The sequence below is a fragment of the Neurospora tetrasperma genome, assembly GCF_000213175.1.
Source record: "Neurospora tetrasperma FGSC 2508 unplaced genomic scaffold NEUTE1scaffold_2, whole genome shotgun sequence".
In the NCBI taxonomy this organism is placed as follows: Eukaryota; Fungi; Ascomycota; class Sordariomycetes; order Sordariales; family Sordariaceae; genus Neurospora; species Neurospora tetrasperma.
Window position 1 is genome coordinate 4,460,172 of NW_009799100.1, and position 18,737 is coordinate 4,478,908.

The 18,737-nt window shown below is 50.1% G+C and overlaps 5 protein-coding genes across 5 annotated transcripts; 3 read left to right on the forward strand and 2 right to left on the reverse strand.

The window, feature by feature from the left end:
* Positions 1 to 520: 520 nt before the first annotated feature.
* Positions 521 to 3,159, forward strand: NEUTE1DRAFT_121467 (uncharacterized protein; the record flags this gene model as incomplete). The annotated part of the gene is made up of 5 exons (XM_009851620.1): positions 521 to 1,456; positions 1,671 to 1,868; positions 2,013 to 2,117; positions 2,578 to 2,776; positions 2,845 to 3,159. 5 exons carry the CDS (start codon positions 521 to 523, stop codon positions 2,964 to 2,966), a joined length of 1,560 nt encoding a protein of 519 aa, XP_009849922.1.
* A 1,207-nt stretch (positions 3,160 to 4,366) lies between these two features.
* On the forward strand, positions 4,367 to 5,751 carry NEUTE1DRAFT_99874 (uncharacterized protein; the record flags this gene model as incomplete). The annotated part of the gene is made up of 2 exons (XM_009851621.1): positions 4,367 to 4,667; positions 4,745 to 5,751. The coding sequence occupies 2 exons, from the start codon at positions 4,367 to 4,369 to the stop codon at positions 5,749 to 5,751; spliced, it is 1,308 nt and encodes a 435-aa protein (XP_009849923.1).
* A 2,780-nt stretch (positions 5,752 to 8,531) lies between these two features.
* Positions 8,532 to 9,654, reverse strand: NEUTE1DRAFT_136759 (uncharacterized protein; the record flags this gene model as incomplete). The annotated part of the gene is made up of 2 exons (XM_009851622.1): positions 8,532 to 9,484; positions 9,549 to 9,654. The coding sequence occupies 2 exons, from the start codon at positions 9,652 to 9,654 to the stop codon at positions 8,532 to 8,534; spliced, it is 1,059 nt and encodes a 352-aa protein (XP_009849924.1).
* Positions 9,655 to 14,856: 5,202 nt separating this feature from the next.
* NEUTE1DRAFT_129022 (uncharacterized protein) lies at positions 14,857 to 15,881 on the reverse strand (the record flags this gene model as incomplete). The annotated part of the gene is made up of 2 exons (XM_009851623.1): positions 14,857 to 15,425; positions 15,616 to 15,881. The coding sequence occupies 2 exons, from the start codon at positions 15,758 to 15,760 to the stop codon at positions 15,010 to 15,012; spliced, it is 561 nt and encodes a 186-aa protein (XP_009849925.1).
* Positions 15,882 to 17,008: 1,127 nt separating this feature from the next.
* NEUTE1DRAFT_136761 (uncharacterized protein) lies at positions 17,009 to 18,710 on the forward strand (the record flags this gene model as incomplete). Its single annotated transcript, XM_009851624.1, has 2 exons — positions 17,009 to 17,683; positions 17,736 to 18,710. 2 exons carry the CDS (start codon positions 17,009 to 17,011, stop codon positions 18,708 to 18,710), a joined length of 1,650 nt encoding a protein of 549 aa, XP_009849926.1.
* Positions 18,711 to 18,737: the final 27 nt, after the last annotated feature.

The following is an 18,737-nucleotide window of genomic DNA, read 5'->3' on the forward strand; positions in this document are numbered from 1 at the left end:
TACCTCCTTGAGGTTCCGCAGCCTTGTCCCATATTATCCACGCTAATTCAATAACCGCTATGTAGCTGGAACAGCCACCTGCCCAAAGTTGGACAAGATGGCATTTCAAACCCCCGCCGACCATTTGGGTCCCTTTCCCCATTCGTCCTTCTTCGAAAACTCCCTCGTGGGGTCAGCAGAGCCTTATGACGACTCAAACCCAGACCTCTTTTCCGTCTCTTTTCCCATTCCTCCTGGTCTCTGGTCAGACTTGAATTGGGAAGGGATCGATTTCAACCATTCACCCGACGCCGCTTACCCTTCCTCTTCTCGTATTCTTGGGCCGAGGCCGACTCATCAGGCAGCTCTCTCGATTCCAATCCCACTCCCTGCTCTGGCATCAGCACCGAGACTCCCCAACCCCTCGAGCCAAGCTTATCCGGAGCCTCATGACATCGTACCTGATCAGGCTCTCGACTGTCATGCATCTCCCAATGCAGGACTGGCATCATCACCATGCGGAATCATTCATCCACCCCAGATGATTGGCGTTGATGCCTACTCTAGCCTGCCTCGAGGGCCTTCCGGAAGCGGGGAAGACGACGGCTTCTATTCAGCGCCTCCAGGCTATCGATGGCCTACTTCCGAGGATCATCACAGAGTTCAGAGCTGGAATTTCGTGGCGAAGCAACCCATAGCAAACTTGAACAGTGCAAATCCTGGACAGGACCAGCATTCATACGGCGCCTTTCATCTGAACCTTAACCACTTGTCATCAAGCATAAACAATGCACCGGCCTTGGCAGATGTTGTATCATCGTCCCAGCCATGGCAACCTGTTGGAGCCTCAGGACATAGTGGCTGGCCGGACCAAGAAAATGGAAGCCATCTCATCCAGGGGTACGTTGATGAGTTGAGAGATGCAGGGAATCAGTGGCTCGGTTCTCAACAGGATCTCTACAACTGGGTGACACAGCCTTGCGACGGGTATGACGGGCATGATGTGGATCGTGAGTCAATTGGGTTCGACCACTCTGTGGGGGTCCAGTCTCCTCTTGATGGATGTGGAAGCCTGATACCGTACTCAACATCACGTACGCCACAGTTGAGAGACGACCCACAAACCCCGTCTTTGTCAACAAGTGCCACTACTCCTGAGTCGACTGGCAACTCTGGACCGCCCACCCCTGAACCCAGCTTGCCGAAGAGCATACCCAAGAGCCAGTCAGCGACTTTCCAGTTCGTTCAGTATACTGCCGGAAGCGACATAGGTGATAGGACCTCCAAAAAGCGGCTTACTCATGACGATGATGATAAAGACGGTTCAGCCAAGATTGTTAGGAAAGATGTCATGAGAGACCAAGAAGGGACATTCAAAGGCCTCCATATCGTTTTGCACCCTGGGGAGAAAATCGTCAAAAAGGTTCGACGAACCGAAGAGCAGAAGAGAACCAGTGCGTTGGCTAGAAAGAATGGGGTTTGTTATTGGTGTAAGGAGAAGAAGAGAAAGGTAAAGTTACAACCTCATCACCGTTTTGATTCGTACGTACTAATCTCAACGTAGTGTGACCTTCACGAGAAAGGCCCCTTTGAAAGCTGTCATGAATGTGCGACAAAAAAGACCTACAAGGGCGTTCTGCGAATGCCCTGCTTCACGTCGGCATTAGCGGATATGCTGTTCTTTCGTGCAGGCATGTCCAAATCCTCGATCAAAGCCGATCCAAGTTGAAATGTTTGCTAACAATAAGCAATCTTTTGCAGGCCCAGCGGTCAATGAACCACTTTTCATTAAGCGAGAAACGGTTTTCAGGCTTACAGACTTCTCGAAACCTGATGTTGGCGTCATTAGGCTGGAGCTCACACAGAACATTGGCAAACATCATTTGGTGGTGTACGCCTCCCAATTCGAGCCATTGCCGGGAGACAAACTGTCTTACACGCCAACGGACAGAAGGACGGGACAAAAGCACAATATACCGATGCCCCATTTTTGTCTGACCAAATACGAAAAGGTTCATGATCACATAATGGAGTATTTCTACTCGTCCAAACAAGACTACCTGCACATGCTCAAGGATAATGGTGGTCTCACTTGGGATATTGTATCCATGGCCATCGAATACGCCAAAACTAAAAAGGTAAATTTTCTTCCCCGAATACACTTTTCCAGTCTTGCTAACCGGACCAGTGTTCACTTGTTGATACGGCCCTTGATCTCTGGGTCATTTGTAGGATGATTGAAGACCCGTGGGAATTACTGGAGAACAATGAACTCGGTGTTTCCCGCGTGAATCTGCCTGGAACCAAATTCCATGGCAAAATCCCAATTCCTCCAATGATGGACACTCAACTGGACCAGGTCATAATTCAGTTTGTTTTGAATAATCTCCGAGGCAAGCTCATCCGCCTGTTTGAGAGGAATATCTCTCCAGCAAAGCCTGAGACTTGGTTCGAAACCTTTCTTGCCTCGTTCATCATGCTCACCCACATCGAACGGTTGGCGGCACATTCTGTCCGACATGCCGAGACCCACACAATGCCGGTAGGTAACAGATGATCAGTACCAGTACACATGACTGTATACTGACATTGAGGCAGACCAAATACTCTAACACCAAGTTCCTTGAGCAGGCTTTCCACACTGCAAAGATCATCCTCTCGCGTTTCCACTACGCGTGTAATGGATCTGTACCGTTGGGCCTTGACTGGAAAGCCTCCCAGGTCTCTTCGATGGCCAAGCTTGGGCCCAAAGAAGTTGAATTCATGCAGAGAATACAAAAGGAATTCAAGAAGAGAGGTACGTTTGAAATGTCTAATACATTGAGCAATATGAGATACAGTGATCACTGACCTTTTCCGCTACAGAACATGATCTTCGCAATCTCCCCTCCAAACATGAATACGAGACTGACGGGCATTGGTATCATCAGCTATTCATCGAAGACTGGGACACGTCCCCTGTCGATGTAAAGGACCCGTACGAGTGACTGGGTGACCGAAACTCTCGGGTGGGGGTAGGACAGCGCTTTCCTGTCATGGTGGCATACAACGGGGACTCTGTTCTCAGCACCAGTACCAGAAACTGGACAGACAACACCCAGTATCCCCACGTATGGCGGCTTAAAAAGTAACTCATTTCTTGAAGTATGGTGTAGATCGTGATGAAAGCATTATAAATATGATACCCCCACTCCAATGCGTACTAGTGTCGTTCATTTCGGTGACTGCGGTCAAAAGTCAGCTGGCATGGCAGCCTATGAGTCGGGGTGGCAGCCTGAGGTAAGGGTGAAACAAACCACAAGTCACTTATTCAAGACCCATGCTCGCCTGAGGCAAGACAGATGAGACCAAATAAAAGATTAGGTAAACCAGTCCGCTACCGCTCGCCAAGATTAAATAAAGGACCGTTGCAAGGCTGTGATGGGGATTACAATACTCCGAACAGACATCGGCTAGAGTCCCATTTGGATATTTCTATCCAGGAATTGCCAAGGACTCAAGATCATAGGTGTAGCAAAGACGCTTGGATGCTTAGTAGGAGTATAGCCAAGGTATAATGTCAAAGGTCTCAACTTTTTTTTCCAAGACGAGCCATGGTATGATATCCCGTGGTTGGCTCAATCAGATACCCGTTAATCAGTCAATTATTCTTGTTTCACGCAAGGGGCTATCTACGTTTCGTATCCCAAGTGCGACTCTCTCTGTTCACCGTTCCGTCAGCCCTATTTGCACGACGTAGGACTCGTGCGAAGAACCGTGCTTATCTGCATGCGGTTGTTCGGCTCAAGACGAACCCTTGGTTGTTTGAGGCTCTGCTCGAAGCAGATCATTGGTCTGCCCTATGACTACCTCATAGAACCAGGTGGAGAGCAAGTGAGGCTCAGACTCAGTTCTCGGTGTTTGAAGCCCAAGTCGCCAATCATCTTTGTTCAATTTCTTATCGATGCGGCTCTTTGAGCCTAGCGATTTAGGAACCTCAGCTCTTCACACTGAGCTGAGGACCTTGTTGACTCACTTCAGGTTGCTTCGATGCGGCTATGTGGTTTTCGGTGTCCGGGGAGAGGACTTGAGGCTCTGATGACGACATGATCGAGATTTCTTTACGCACCGAGCTTGAGGCTCTGCGGAAAATTCGGCTTTGAGAACTTCTAGGTAGCAAAGTGAACCTTGAGATGAGCCTTGAAGGTGGTTTAAGCCTTGAGGAGTCTGAATATATAAGGGCGAGGTTATACACGAGTTTGTCGAGATGAAATACAGCACACAGCATCATCATCACAGTTTCACCGGCTTTCAACTTAACAGTTGAAGAACATCAGAACTTCTATTTTACATATTCTGAGACACAGAGACTACCCAACTCTTCGATACACTCAGTTACTCAAACACAATGACCTGCCCCCTTCAGTCCACTCGCGCCTGCAATCTGGCACTTCCACAGAAGGACACCAACCCGATCATTCGTCCAGACATTGACTGGATTCCGTCTTACAAAGTTTTCAAGGAACGTGTACAACGCCTGGCAGCGCAGAACCTCAACCGTCCCACCACCCTTCCTGCTGGATGGCCTGCAAAGATCACGTCTGAACGTGTCTGGTCCGGGTCTGACTTCAAGTCGGAGGATGACTACGTGGTCAAGCTCAGCCAAGAGGACATTCTGGAGATTGAGAGCGCACTGGAGTATTTCAAGAGTAAGATATCATCACATCGCCATCTATCTTATAAGTGATGCATCCGAACTTCCAGCTAACACTTCTTGTTTCTATAGCTCTCGACCTTGGCCCTGACGATGTTTCCAAGAACAACTTCCCCCTTCCCGACCTTGGCCCCAAGCTCGAAGAAGTCTCCGACATCATCCATAACGGCCGCGGCTTCGTCGTCCTCCGCGGTCTCAACTCAGACAAGTACTCAAGCACGGACAACATTCTGCTCTACCTCGGCGTCACCAGCTACATTGCCGAAACCCGCGGGATGCAGGACTTTGATGGGCGCATGATCCTCCACATCCAAGCCGTCCGCAAAGAAAGCGACGTCGCCCAACACGGCAGCATGCCCAACTCGCCCTACGTCAACCGCGCCCAGCCCTTCCACACCGACCTCTGCGACGTCCTGTCGCTTTACGCTCTGGGCGTGGCCAAGTATGGCGGTGAATCATTTCTAGCCTCATCAGCCACCATCTACAACGAGATTGCGCGTCTGCGGCCGGACGTGATCCATATTTTGGCTCAGGACGACTGGCCGTTTGACGAGTTTTACAAGAACCAGTATCACACGCGGCCGCTTCTCTATAACTTTTCTTCCTCTTCTTCCAGCAGCAGTGTCGATGGAAGAAGAAAGGAACATCATGGCCCAGGCTTCCAGTTCTCCCGCCGCCCGCTCACGGGCGCGCACTTTTCGCCTCACCACCCCCTGGTCCCGGCCATGAGCGAGGTCCAAGCCGAGGCGCTCGACATGGTGTATTTCTTGGCCAAGGAACACGCGCTCGAGATCCAGCTGCAAAAGGGGGACATGCAGATCTTTAACAACTTTGCCATGTTGCATGCTAGAAGCAGCTTCGTGGATGAAGGGGAACACAACAAGAGACATATGCTGAGGCTGTGGTTGAGGAATGAGCAAAAGATGTGGAGGAGCGACTCGGAAGGGCTGGACAAGGTCGGGAGAGAGGTGTATGAGTGGGACAAGGAGGAGTGGAGGAGGGAGGTGGGGACCAAGTGGGATATTGAGCAGAGTCCGCCTGAGTTGAGGGTGGATTTCAAGAGGGCTAGTTGTGCTTGAGTGACGGAGTCGCTGAGCTCTGGGTCGTCGAGTTGAAGAGTGTAGAGAAAGAGGGTAGGCGGTTTGTTTGATCTTGGTGGTGTTAGGTAGGTACTCTGTTTCCTTTTGTAACCCGCTTGGGATGTCTGGCTTTTTGTTAGTTCAGTTTGCTTATAACGCAGTGTTTTCTGGAGGTATTCTGGTTTCGGTATACTTTTGTTGTTCGACTGGTTGAGTGGCTTTTTGATTTCGAGACTGTTAGTTTTTGAAGACGCAAGACTTCCTTTCCTTTCACCTACTAGTGTATCCATCTATGTACCGCCTAGCATTGCACTCGTTTCTTTCGTTGACATGATGGCTAAGTGATACCGTAGAAAGGGTCATTCAGTTCAGTGTATCGGAATTACACGTTTTTAGGTCGTCAGAAACTTTCGCTGTTGAAAGGAGTAGTAGAGCGATCAATCTCACCATCATGATAATCAAGGTTTGGGCTACTAACAGATGTACCTGACGGTGACAGCTGAGACTGAAACAATCATGTTAAGTCAGTTCGGTATGAGGAGGGCAGGAAGGAAAGATTGTTGCTTCATACCTACGGTACTAGTGAAGACCACTCGCTACATTGATCATTGATAAGGGCTGTTGAGGAAAGAGACACCATAATCTACTATCTCTACTATCTCTACTACCTCTACTACCTCTAGTGATGCGGTGCAGTACGTAGTGTAGGGAAGGTTCGCACTTGCTGTGGAAATTCGGTAGGGTCGGTAGAGGTACCTTTGCAAGAAAACTGTGACTGACCTTGAGAGCCCGCAGCTGCGCTTAAGTCAAAGTGAGGCTCAGCTCGACGCACTCACGAGAATTTGATAAAAATGCCATCCAGTCCATGCAAATTGCATGAGTGGTTGGCAAAGGACTTTAATTCCCGGTAGAGGTAGGTGTCCTTGAACTGCAGTGCACGGTACTTGCTTCGACATGTGGTCCCCCACGCTCTCGGGAATGATCGACAAAGCCTCCTGTTAGTTACAGTACCCTAGGTAGGTATGCTTGTATCTCTGCAGAAAGGGATCACGCCAATAGTAATGTTCTAATTACCATGTCTAGGTATCCTGTATCTTCCTTTTGTTCGGCAGCGAGTCTGACGTGAGCTGGCGCCTATCAATAATACCTCTATCACGCATATGATAATCAAAGTTTAACGGCGCTGGCGGAGACAGTGTAGATGTGGTTGATGTACAAGCAGTGTACCCCGAGTATCTCTACCTATGTTTCACTTTCCTCCTCAGACATTTTGGGTAATTTCCCCGACTGGATATTCTGTTAACACCGACGGGCCTGGTCTCAAACTTACATAGGTATTGGCCCTCGTCAATTCCGAACGTTAGCTCAGTCGTATTTGCTGCAGTATGTTGTGTGCCTTTTGATCTATTTGCTTGGCGATGTTTTGGCAATTGGGGCTGTGGGGTTTTGATAGGATGTGTCGCTAAATTGGGTGTTCGTGACGGAGAAGAAGGATGTGTCTGGACTTACGATCCTTCGAGTACTGTACAGGTAATCGGTAGACTGCGGTTGGTAAACAAGTATTTGTAAATACTTATCAAGTGCGAGATCTCACATGCCTCCAAGCGTTGTCCGACCTCTCGCATTATGCTGGACACCATTCAGAGCACGATTGTGTCTTGCTTATTGGGTCATTGATGACTGCTACAATCACTCATCCTTCTCGTCAGCTCTTTGATACCACTGCTTCCTGTTGGATTTGCAAAGACTGTTCACCATCATCACAATGTCCTCTTTCAACATCTAACGGCCACCTAATTTACCTTTCCAACCTCTTCTCCGCGGAGTCGGACAGAAGGAGTGTCTCTGAGCGTGTATTCGGTATCCACTTCAATCAGTCAGCGATGCATCCGTACCACTCCAATCCTGATCAGAGGTCCCTGTCACCCGCGAGGTGGCATCGTGAGGTGGAACACAGGCCAAACAGTAGCCGCCTAGTAGCGAGCAAGACATTTACAAAAGTCTCGGGCGCCATTGAAGTGGACTCGGGGAAAATGATTAGTACGAAATGGAAAAAGAAGCCCGAGAGAAGGTTCGAAACAGGATGCCGTAAGGTAGCATCGAGACACAGGGCGGGAAAAGTGGGAGGAGGAGGGAGGGAGGGGAGCTGCCGTGTAAACTGGGCGGCACCGGCGCGGCAATGTAACCCTTCAGGTGGTATTGGCGTCTTGCGCTATCTCGAGTTTCATGATGTGAGGTCTTTTTGGTATCACTCCGGGATGCGTGGGGATGGTGGGCGCGAAGATTTGGGGTTGTCATTTCCCTTCACTGTTTCCATCGGGACTCGAGGACGTCGAGCGAGTTTGTGCCTCCTTCGGTATCAGTCAGGGGAGTATATGAGCAGGTCATCCTTTGCATTGATACTAGTTTATGCGTTCGGAGCATAACTTGGAAGGAGTTCCCTGATACTCGTACATACAGTCTTCTCTCTCTGTGTGTGTGCCGTGCTACATCCGTGTTACACATATTAGGCACACGTGATTGCAATAGGTAGAGCATCTCGCAAAGGGACCGCGCAGGATTTGGAATGCTCTCAGCCGGTGTCTGACCTAGTGAAAAGGAACACCAGTCAGGACCTTAAAACGCCACAGCCGAGTGAGGCTCGTTACATGTTAACTGCACCCCCGCGGCACGTTTCGACAAACTGTAGACATATGAGGAAACATGTTTCGATTGAATCTTGTATCAAAAATTGGTTTTGTTTATGGTGTTTCAGTGCCCATTCTTCCTTTGATTTCGCATCATACATCCACCGTAACTCCACCACCATGGTTTCCTAGGCTATCGCCAAAGGAAGAAGCCTTGGCCAGCTTCAGATCGGCTCCATGCATCAGACATAACCGAACACCAGACTCGCTATTGTTGCTGACGGCCATGGAGAGGGCAGTCCGGTGACTGTTGTCCTCCACGTTAACGTCGACACCTCTCTGAAGCAGTAGCATGATGACATCCTCCTGAGAATTCTCAATGGCTACATGAAGCGCTGTCATGCCGTTGCTGTTGCGCTCGTTGACGTCGACATTATGATCAAGCAGCATGAGGATGATGCCACAGTTGCCATTCTTGGCTGCTGTGTGTAGTAACGGCTCCCATGGTTCGCCATCACTGGAGGTCCAGGTGCATGAGCTGGTGGACTGGGCTGGCTTATGCACATTCCATTTTGTCGCCACCTGATCTTGGAGCTGAGTGTCTGTGTTTTCTCCAAGGGGGGCGTCGTTAGAAAGACCGTGATGTGAAGTGCTGGAAATCGAGCCGTTGATGTCCAAAGGAGCGCCAGAGAACATGCCGTCGCAGAAAAGTTGATTTGGTTGCATGGAAAATGGATAGCCCTCTTGATCCCGGAGTGGAAAGTAGGTTGTCTTGTTGGGTGCCTCCCCACCATAGACCGAACCGTCAGGTGATACAGATGATGAAGCTGAGCTGTTGGGAGGAGACATGGGAGCGACGATATCGGCTGGGGGGTTGCTCGGGCAAAAATTATCGCTGCCGAAGAGCTGGCTGTCCCACGCACCGATCTGATATTCGATAGTTGGTTGCCATCCTTGCTGTGGAACATCGGTCGGACTGGTGGGCACAGATGGTCCCAGGTATGGTACTTCGTAGTTGCCGGCATATTGTGGATGGAGGTTGAAGTACTCGTGCCAGATGCCCTCTGCTTGTAAGCTGGCAGCCCTAGCCTCCATTGCCTTCTTTTCTGTAAAGATTTGTTAGCTTTCATGCTTCGCCTGGTAGTCTTGATCAACGAGGCAAGTACGTACGCCGAAACCTGCGCTGGGCAATGCGGTTTTGGAGCTTTCTCCTGTCGTTTACCGCCGGCTTCGGGGACGGTGTCTTTTCGACGGTGGAGGTTGTCTCTGTTGTCATCTTGTCGGTTGATTGTTCCATGTTGTGCTTTTTGCTGAGAAGAAGACTTTGATAGCCGGCACAAGTAATGTGAAGTAGGTCAGAGTAGGGTGTAGATTGCGGAAAGTGCCTTGAATGTCGACGAAGAGATCATCAGTGATGAGGGCGGTTCTCTGGTTGATATATATTCTGATCCAGCCCCCGCGTGTATATCACAGTGAGGGATGTCACGGTGCTTTACTTGAGTCTTGATGGACGGGGTTGATACTGTGTAAGACTTAAGCCCCCGCATCCTCATTCTCACGGGGGTGATCAGCTAGGACGTGATAAACATTGACTGGGTTGATAGCAGAGAGTCCGATGCGACGTCAAACACCGACTAGGGTGGCATTCGCATTGCGTTAGAGGTAGTGTAGGTCTGGGTATAGAGCAGCACGTAGATGCAGATACCTGGACTATGGAACTCGTATGGAGCATCTGATTGTGGTATAGTATACGGGAGGACCCTAGACCGAAGCCATGCTGGCATTTTCTCTCGGCGAGGATCGGCGACACCGGTCACGCCAGAGTCAAAAGGGTTTAGTTGCAGCCTCGGTAGGTGAGAGGGAATCCTAATGAGCCTCAGAGAGGACCGGCGACAAGGGTGGTGATGGGGGTTGCAAAATGGGGGTTGCAGAAGTGGTGGCATTGAAAGTGGATGGACGGGCAGTGTTCGACCTGAGTGGACAAGGAGAGGAAGAAAGCTCAATGGGGCACATCGGGGAAAGGCAAGAACGGCAACTCTAGGCTCCTCTTTGACTCGCCCGGACCAAGCTTCATCGCCAAGTTCGTGCGTTGCACGGCATCACGCTTAAATCTTGATCTTCGACAGACTGTGGAGAGGTTGAATCTGTACCCAACTTTGGACAGTACGACGCGCTGAGGGACGGTGAACTGGGGCTGTTCAAGTGTTGCTCATACTTGCCGAATCATACTACTCTCCACCGCCTGGTCATTCATGATGCATGTTTCAACGCCGAGAGTAAGCTTATAGGTGAAGGTACCTCTAGGTAGTATCAGATTGGTGTTCTATGCGGGACCAGCTTCGACAGCTTGTTTCCATGCAGTCCAGGTGCCAACATTGATTGTTTGTATGCAGTGGCGGTTACATTGTAGTGCTTTGAAGGCAGGAGTCTTGCAGAGTACATACTGATGCAGACCAAGTGGGATTCCACTTTGCAGGCAGCTGAGGTGGACAGGGCATCCTTGAGGCCTGCACGTGGCCTGGAAAGGCAAACAGATGCGTAGGCCCTATGTCCCGTCACATCATCACGACGTTGAAGGCGTTTGAAATTGCAAAGATTTCCCAAATGCTGATGGGTGAAGCTGTTGTTGAGTTTCGCCGAGTTCAGCACCCAAATAAAGCAAAGGAAGAGAAACCTGGAAGGGGAAAGACAAGCCGAAGAGAGACCTTGACAAATAGAGACTGGCTCCGTCGTGTGCTGTCCCCCAAATTGCCCAATCAGGAGCGAGAAATGGCCTCTGATTGGTCGGTTTCCTGTAGGGCTATGCTTCCTTCGCGGTTCCTTCCAGGCACTGTCAACATGGGCGCGTCTTACACACGTCGGTATTTGTCAACCTGAGGCATGTTTTGACGATGCGTCTCTGTGCCGACAAATGCTCTTCTCAGCACTAACAAGTCGGCAATAATCCACTATCAAGATGTTCCCGTCTTTAGTAGGAAAACAGAACCGCTGTCATCGACCGAAGTCGGGTCCAGGGTACACTACACTAGAGCATTCGGTAACAACCGAAGGCGGCAAGTGGGGGGCACCGTGCGCTATACGGATCTGCGATAAGCTGAGTCGTCAAAGCCAAACTGCAGTGAATTGAAGCACCTGCCAAACTTCATATTTCAAACTACCTAGGTAACTACCTCTAGTACATCCAACCCTTCCGCGCCTTCCCCCGTCCAACAGCTTCAAGTTACCCACCCAATCTCAACTTTTCCACTTCAGTTACGTACCTCCAAGTGGCTTCCCTCCATTTTCAATCTCGGACAGCCAATTCATCTCCCCTGTCGCCATTGCCCTGATCTGCGATCGATCTCGCCGCCGGCCATCATTGCTAGGAGCGTTCACACTCCGGCTTTTACCAACTACACCAAATATCTCGTACCTTCCCCTCGCTAACTCTCTTTGGAAATCACCAGGGACTCGATACCCGAAAGAGATCTTCGAGCTATGGATCCTTGATCCCACAATTTGTCATGGTGTGGATGGATCATGTTCCTACGCTTCCCTTTCCCTTGCACACCGTGACTGATATCCGTCCATGGTATTCTCCTTTGGCCATCAATCCTCTCCATGCCAGACGTTTCCCCATTGTTTTGTCGTCGCAATACATGGCTGGGATTGATGGGTCACTGGCTAGTATGCATAGTTCTTGACGATGTTTCCCTTCTCAAAATCATCATGGCTCGCCATCTTGCCAACATCCTGCGCAAATGACACCTTGACGTTTCTTTTTCTTTTTTTTTTTTTTCTTTTTTTTTTTTTTTTTTTGATCCAAAACATTCCACCATTATCCCGAGTACCCCGCAAACTATGGAAGAAAAGGAATCCATTTCATTTTTCTGTCGTCTTTGACATGGCCTTGCTCCACCAGCTTATCCTGGTCGAACCGGGCCCTGCGGGAGCTGGCGTCTCGATCTCGATGGTACGCACTCACGACTCCCTTTCCATCCTCAATACTAAACCGAAAGAGCTTTAGTATCTTGAGCTTTACTCCACCCAGCGCTTCGCTTGCTTCCAAGCCAGTCAAGCACACTTCATGATTTCTCTGAACTGGCCCTTTTGTGGTTCAGTTAGCCCGCCAAGTCTTTGCGGCACCTATTGTGACTGTTGAAACCAGTTCAATGAGACCAAGGTACTTTTGTCAATATCAAGACTGGCCACGATACGGCAAGGGGTAGCACTGCATGTACCATCATGGTATATCAGCTTACCCTGTCAGTGCTGGTACCTACATTCCAATGTTAACCCACGGGGGAAAATCGTGAGCTGAGAGTCGCTCTTTTCTCGCGTTCCGAGGTGACGGTTCGCTGGCACGACCGTTCTCGCTTCGGCTGTCCAATGAGTGGCTTGCTGGCAGCCAGCCAAGATGCGTTTATGCACATCATCGCGTTGATGACAGCCTCGGCCCTTTTTTTTTTGATGCACCAGCAAACTGAGACTAGAGAGATTGCATAGCTACCTGCCACAGATCTCGACTGAGGGCATTCCGACCAGATCTGAACAGTATAGAGCAAGGCACTCCAGAACAATTGGCATGTGTGCCGGCGCTATCCACGCAAGATGGCATCCGTCTCATTAGCTGCCGTCACTCGTGTCCATATATACATAGCACGCAAGTGAAGTGACCAACGACTGAAAAGTTAAAGTATCCACAGTGTCCTTCGGCAACACCGATGCTTTGAGAGTTACATCTTCGCTTTTCCCATCTTCAGGCTATTATGCAGCAAGCAAAAAAGACAGGACTCAAGCATCATTTTCAAGATACTCCCTTTTACCCTTGCCTTTTCACTCTTCATTTGCGATTATTGCTACTGGAAAAAAATCATACATAGTTCCCTCTTGCTTTTGCGTGCTTTCATTCTTGTGGTAACCTACTAAAACACGACAGAGTTGCATGCACGAAAACGTCGACAAGAGTCTGACAATTTGTTAGGCTCAACCGCATATTAGAAAAGTTGTCAGACTACTTATATGTATCAGAGAACCACATAAGTTTTCATCACAATCAGGGATGGAAGGGATGGGTATAAGTGCAGATTCGGTAATATTGTTGTATTGTCCTATTTCCAAATTTCCATTACCACTCTCGCATTATTGTCCAATGGTGGTGGCCTGTCTGCTACTTTCCACCCAACCGTTGATGTCTTTCGTCATTCCAGTGACCGATTTCGTGGCGTATTCGAAGTTTCTTCATCCTACTGTGAACATTGGTTTGATCATATTGGGAAAGGATGTGCCTTTCATGCAAAAATTATGTGTGAAGGGTCCCAAAGACCTTTGTACCTTGGACTCGTCAATGAGCATCTCAAAGTTGCCAATGTTACATCGGAGTTAAAATCATCAAAGCACATGCTGTACGCAAACGGTCTCTTCAGCTGTTCGTTTTGCTTTGACACCAAATAATGTTAAAGTCACTACTTACTGTACGTGAGATCAGCTGAAGCTCGTTATAAGGGAATCTGATAACGAGATGAGCAAGTGATGTAACCGAGGCCGTAACGTTTCACTCATGCTCTTGAGCTCACTGTTATGGTAGATCGCGTATCCGTGGAGGAGGCTGGTCTGGTTAAGCTACCAAGAAACCATAACCTTCCAGAACCCCTTTCGAAGAAGTCTATATATACCCGATTCGGCATTCGTCCATCAGTAGTTGAAGGCCAACTCAACCGTATGCGCTTAGATCCGAGTATAGGTGTTTGCCAGGGGCCAATAGACCCTATTGATACATGCACAGTAGCGTCAACCAAAGATCCCTCCGTTGCATGATTGTTTGGCATTTACTCGTACAAAGTCACCTACACTACATCCCACATTCCACATCCCACATATCTGTACTGATACGATCCCAGAAAGCCCAAAGAACAAGAAAAGTGGGCAAACGAATCTTGGGGATACTACCTACCACCACAACGTACCGTTCGACTGCACCTACAATGCTACCCAAGACCTCAGCTTGATCTTTTGCACTGTTCCTTTCCCAAAATGGATGGCTGGCCCCAATGCGTGGTACCTTTTCGTTGCACTCATGATACCTACTGGTAAAACAAAAGTGTCGTGCATTTTGGAGTGTTGCTTCGCTACTTTTGGGGGTAACATAAACATGAACCGTTCCTTTGGTTCCCCACAACGTACTGGGATAAAGGCTTTGTTGAGTTGCGGTACTGAGGTAGACTGACTGGTTGGAGGTCTGGAGAGGGGCTGTGGAGTTTCCTGAAAAAACGTAGTGGGCATATTGGGATTAGGGAGGGTGTTATATTGACTACTGCAGAAGAGTCAAATTTGAAAATTCAGCCAAAATAAACGTTGGGGTCAATGGCAAAGGTCTTCCCTTACACGTGTATCACAGTCTATGTGCTACTATTGTTGTTGTCTGCGCAGAGTCAAAAAATATGTTGTGGCCTGTCAGCAAAGACCTCATCCGTGATTTTTCATCAGGTAGAGGAATGTTCAGTAAAGTTCACTCCTGTTGACAACAAGTCTATGAACCCAATTAACTCCCGCTTCGCTAACCAGTAAACCTTCTCTCCCTTCCTCTCGTACTCCCAACTCCCAAGCTTGCTCGCTCAATATTTATAAGTGTCAGCCATCTCATGGATCACGCTCACATCCAGTACCCATCCCTCCACAACTCCTTGCTATACCCCTCCGTCAACCTCTCATCCAACCCAAAAGCCTCCTGCCACCCTACAAACCCACGATCCAGCACAAACACCTTTTGGTCGACGGGCTTCTTTTTCTCCTCCTCCTCCCTCTGCTTCTTCTTCACCTCTCCCTCACCATCAGCCCCAACAGCCTCCTCAACAGTAGCAGCAAGCTTAGTCTCCACCTCCTTCGGCATCAGACGATCCCTCTCGCGAATGTAGCGCAAGGCAGCGCTGGGTCCGCGCTGCTGCGAGAGCGCGCAGTGGAAGACGACCGTCTCCTTGTCTTGGAGCTGGCGGACAAGGGTAGGAAGCATGGCGTCGAGCTTGTGCGAGGGAACGTTTTGGGAACCCTTGATGTGGCCGCCTATGTAGTCTGTAAATGGTTGTTAGTACGGGGGGATGACGCATGATGATATACTCCATGTCCTTTTTTTTGGATTGTGCGAGTAAGGTGGGTGTATCTTGGTATGGAGTAGGACAGGTGTAGATGATGATGCTGCGGAGACAAGGTGGAGGAGGTTCATTGCGGAGGACAAGACCGGGAGCGGGAACTAGCTACGCACCGTCATCCCGCACGTCAATGATGGCCAAAGTGGAGCGACTGTTCTCCGTGCCGGCCGCCGCTGCTGCCGTCGAGGCCTGTTCGGCCAGGATCAGCTTGGACAGGGACGTGGCAGACAGCCGCTGGAGGGATCCGATAGTGGTCATTTTCTGGCGGCGGTCTATTGGGATGTTGATCTAGGAGGGAGGGGAGCACTTGGGGGGGATCGGAAGAGCAAAGAGGACGCGAAATGAATTGAGTGAAGAATATTTCCTCTCGATATGTCGATAGGTATCTTTCTTCTTCCAGTTTCCGTCTCTTCGAATGGTTTCTTGAGCCGCTATCAGCGCCTATCAAGCTGGTGACAAGTGTCAATCCTTCCACTGTCAGGTCCCATTTCTTCAGCGGGCAACGTTCCAGACCGCGGACATTCTACAGTGAGCTGTACCGTATGGAACGGTCTGGACCCTCTTGCGCTTTAGGCAGGCAGGGCAGCTGCCCGCAGCTGCTAGGAAAGTTCCAGACAGATGTCACGGGCGCTTTCACAATGGAGAATCCTTGGCGGCAATCTTGGAACATTCAACCTTATTTGCACCTCAACCGACCTGTGAGGTATACTACCTGCACTTGTTGGGTTGGATTAGACGCTGTATTCCGATCCGTATAACGACAATCCTTAATCTGCGGTCCATCCTCCTGAAAAACGTAGGCTCAAGCGTTGAAGATCGTATGGGATATTGCCACCATCATCGAAGTCGGCTGTTTCGAGTCAAGTCATGCCATCCAATTCTCGAGTCATTTCGGCATACTGATACAGGTTGATCCTTCAAAAGATCGAGTTAAGGTGGCGCCGACGGAGGATCTTTACGTTTCCTACGCCTACTTCCGCGTAAGCTGCTGGTGCGATCTTGTTCGTGAAGAACCTGGAATATAGGTACCTCGTCAGCTTTGACTCGGGGATTCAGAACTCACTTCTGTGTAAGATCTTGGGCAAATCCTTGAGGAGGGGAGGCAAGTCCGCAACGGACCCCCAGCTGCCGAGTGACAGTGGTCAAGAGATCCTTGTATCGCATCTTCCAGGCTGACCTGGTCTAGTCGTTTCCACCTTGTTTCTAGATCAAAACCTTTTGCCGAATCAGAAACCCGGATGGCCCTCAGTCATCCGGATCCGTGCTCTTCTAGCTGCTTGACCCTCAACGTTTGCGCCTACAGGACCATGACATCCCATCCCGTTCTTCTGGCGTGTAAGTCATCATGGTCTGACTCGGGATAATCTTCTGGCGTTGGGTTCTTGCCCCGTATGGCCATCCCACCGTTCTTCCTCCCAGTGTTCATCTCTAGTTGCTCTGTTTCAACTGCAAGACAACAGAACAATGAGTTCTCTGTCCTTCTCCCTCTGTCTGTCAAGATGAACCATGAAAAATCGGGATCATCTCATATACGGCCTAATTTTTGGATTTATTGTCTGCTGCTCGGCAGCATTGACCACCCTTGACTATGTGGCAAGTGCAGAGTCTGCCGAGACTGGGCAGAATCCTTTCTCGTCATGGCCACACCATCATCCACCCGTTGTTGCAAGGCATCCGGTCAGCGGCCATGAAGATCTTGGCTCACAGCCCGTGTTCGCGACCGTGACCTCGGCGATCAGTGTTGCAGTGGCAGCAGAGGCAACCCATTCACCCTTCCCGACAACGACACCTACGGCTGTAGGACCCTGCCGGCGTAATAATTCCCTACTCGCAACAATAAGCTCCCTCAGCGGTGCCCTCCAAGAAGCCAACTCGAACGCGATATACTTCTCAAGCCTCCTGGCAACATCCATCATCGGGCTTCAGGAGTCGATCGATCATCTCACCTCGTCGGCTTCCAGCGCCTTAGCATCTGTTCAAGCCTCAGCCTCAATCGCAATAGCGTCGACCGAGGAATCGGCATCCAATGCTGTGATAGCTGCAGAACGTTCGGCCGCGAGCACCGTTAGCAGTATGAGTGAAAAGCTGGGCCAAGGAACGGTCACGGTCACAGCAACCGTTGTCTCGGTTACAACAGACCTCATAGGGCCGACCATCACGGCAGATCCAAATTCGACAATAGTGAGTGCTCCCTGACATTGAAACTTGTTGCCGTCTCGTTAACCTTTGCCAGGCTCCAAACAATCCGCAGGCTCTCAACAACCCCGACATCAAAGCTGTGCAGGGAGCCGCGTCATCGGTCAACCGTGCTGCTATAGCAGTTGTCGTCGCCATCATTGGCTCCTCTGTGCTTTCTCTCGCCGGCTTCTACCTCTTCGTGAGATACCGGAAGAGGAAGCAAAAACAAAAAGAAGAAGACCAGAACGTAAGCGACGCGCTTGACCGTGCCATTGTCAGCTATATCGTCAACGACCAGGCCAGCCCGACCAAGAGTGGGGACCCATTTAGTCCGACGGGGCCACCAGGACCTATCCACTTGGAGACCATCCAAGAAGCACACACACCTTCTCCAACCCAGGGGCCACAACCACCTCCCGTCCGACGGCCCTCGCAAGCCTATCTCCCGTCACCAACACCCTGGACACCCCAGTTCGAACCATCGGCCGATATCTCCCAGGGAAAGATGGGACAGGCCGTTGGCAGAAAATATAGTACCTCTAGCGACATCCTCCTCCCATCGCCTGGCCCGCCGCCAACCATTCCCCTACCCACTCCCCCAACAACACAAGACATTAGGAGGAACATCTCAATACGGTACGCTCCTGAGTGCAGCAAAAGCGTCTACGGAGACATATTGGCTCGGCCCCTGGAAACCGTGCCTACCAACACGTCGGTGATGAGCGGTACGAGTGGTGGTGGACATCCACTCGGCCATTCGAGGACTGCATCGGCGACTAGTGCGAGGAATAATAGCATTGATGAGAGAATGGCCAGTAACGCATCTGCTTCTGCACGCGGCAAGCATGCGCGTGGACCATCGACGACGACTTCGAGGCGGAGAGCGGCGAGTACGGGGAGTGTGAGATCGCAGGGTCAGAGCATGGGGGACCAACAACAATGGCTACAGAAGCAGCAGCAGCTGCAGCCGGGAAGAAGAGACGACAGTAGGGATCCGAGTTGGCCGTTGCCGAAGAACGGACTCATCTAATTATACGGATAAATGATATCGTCGCTG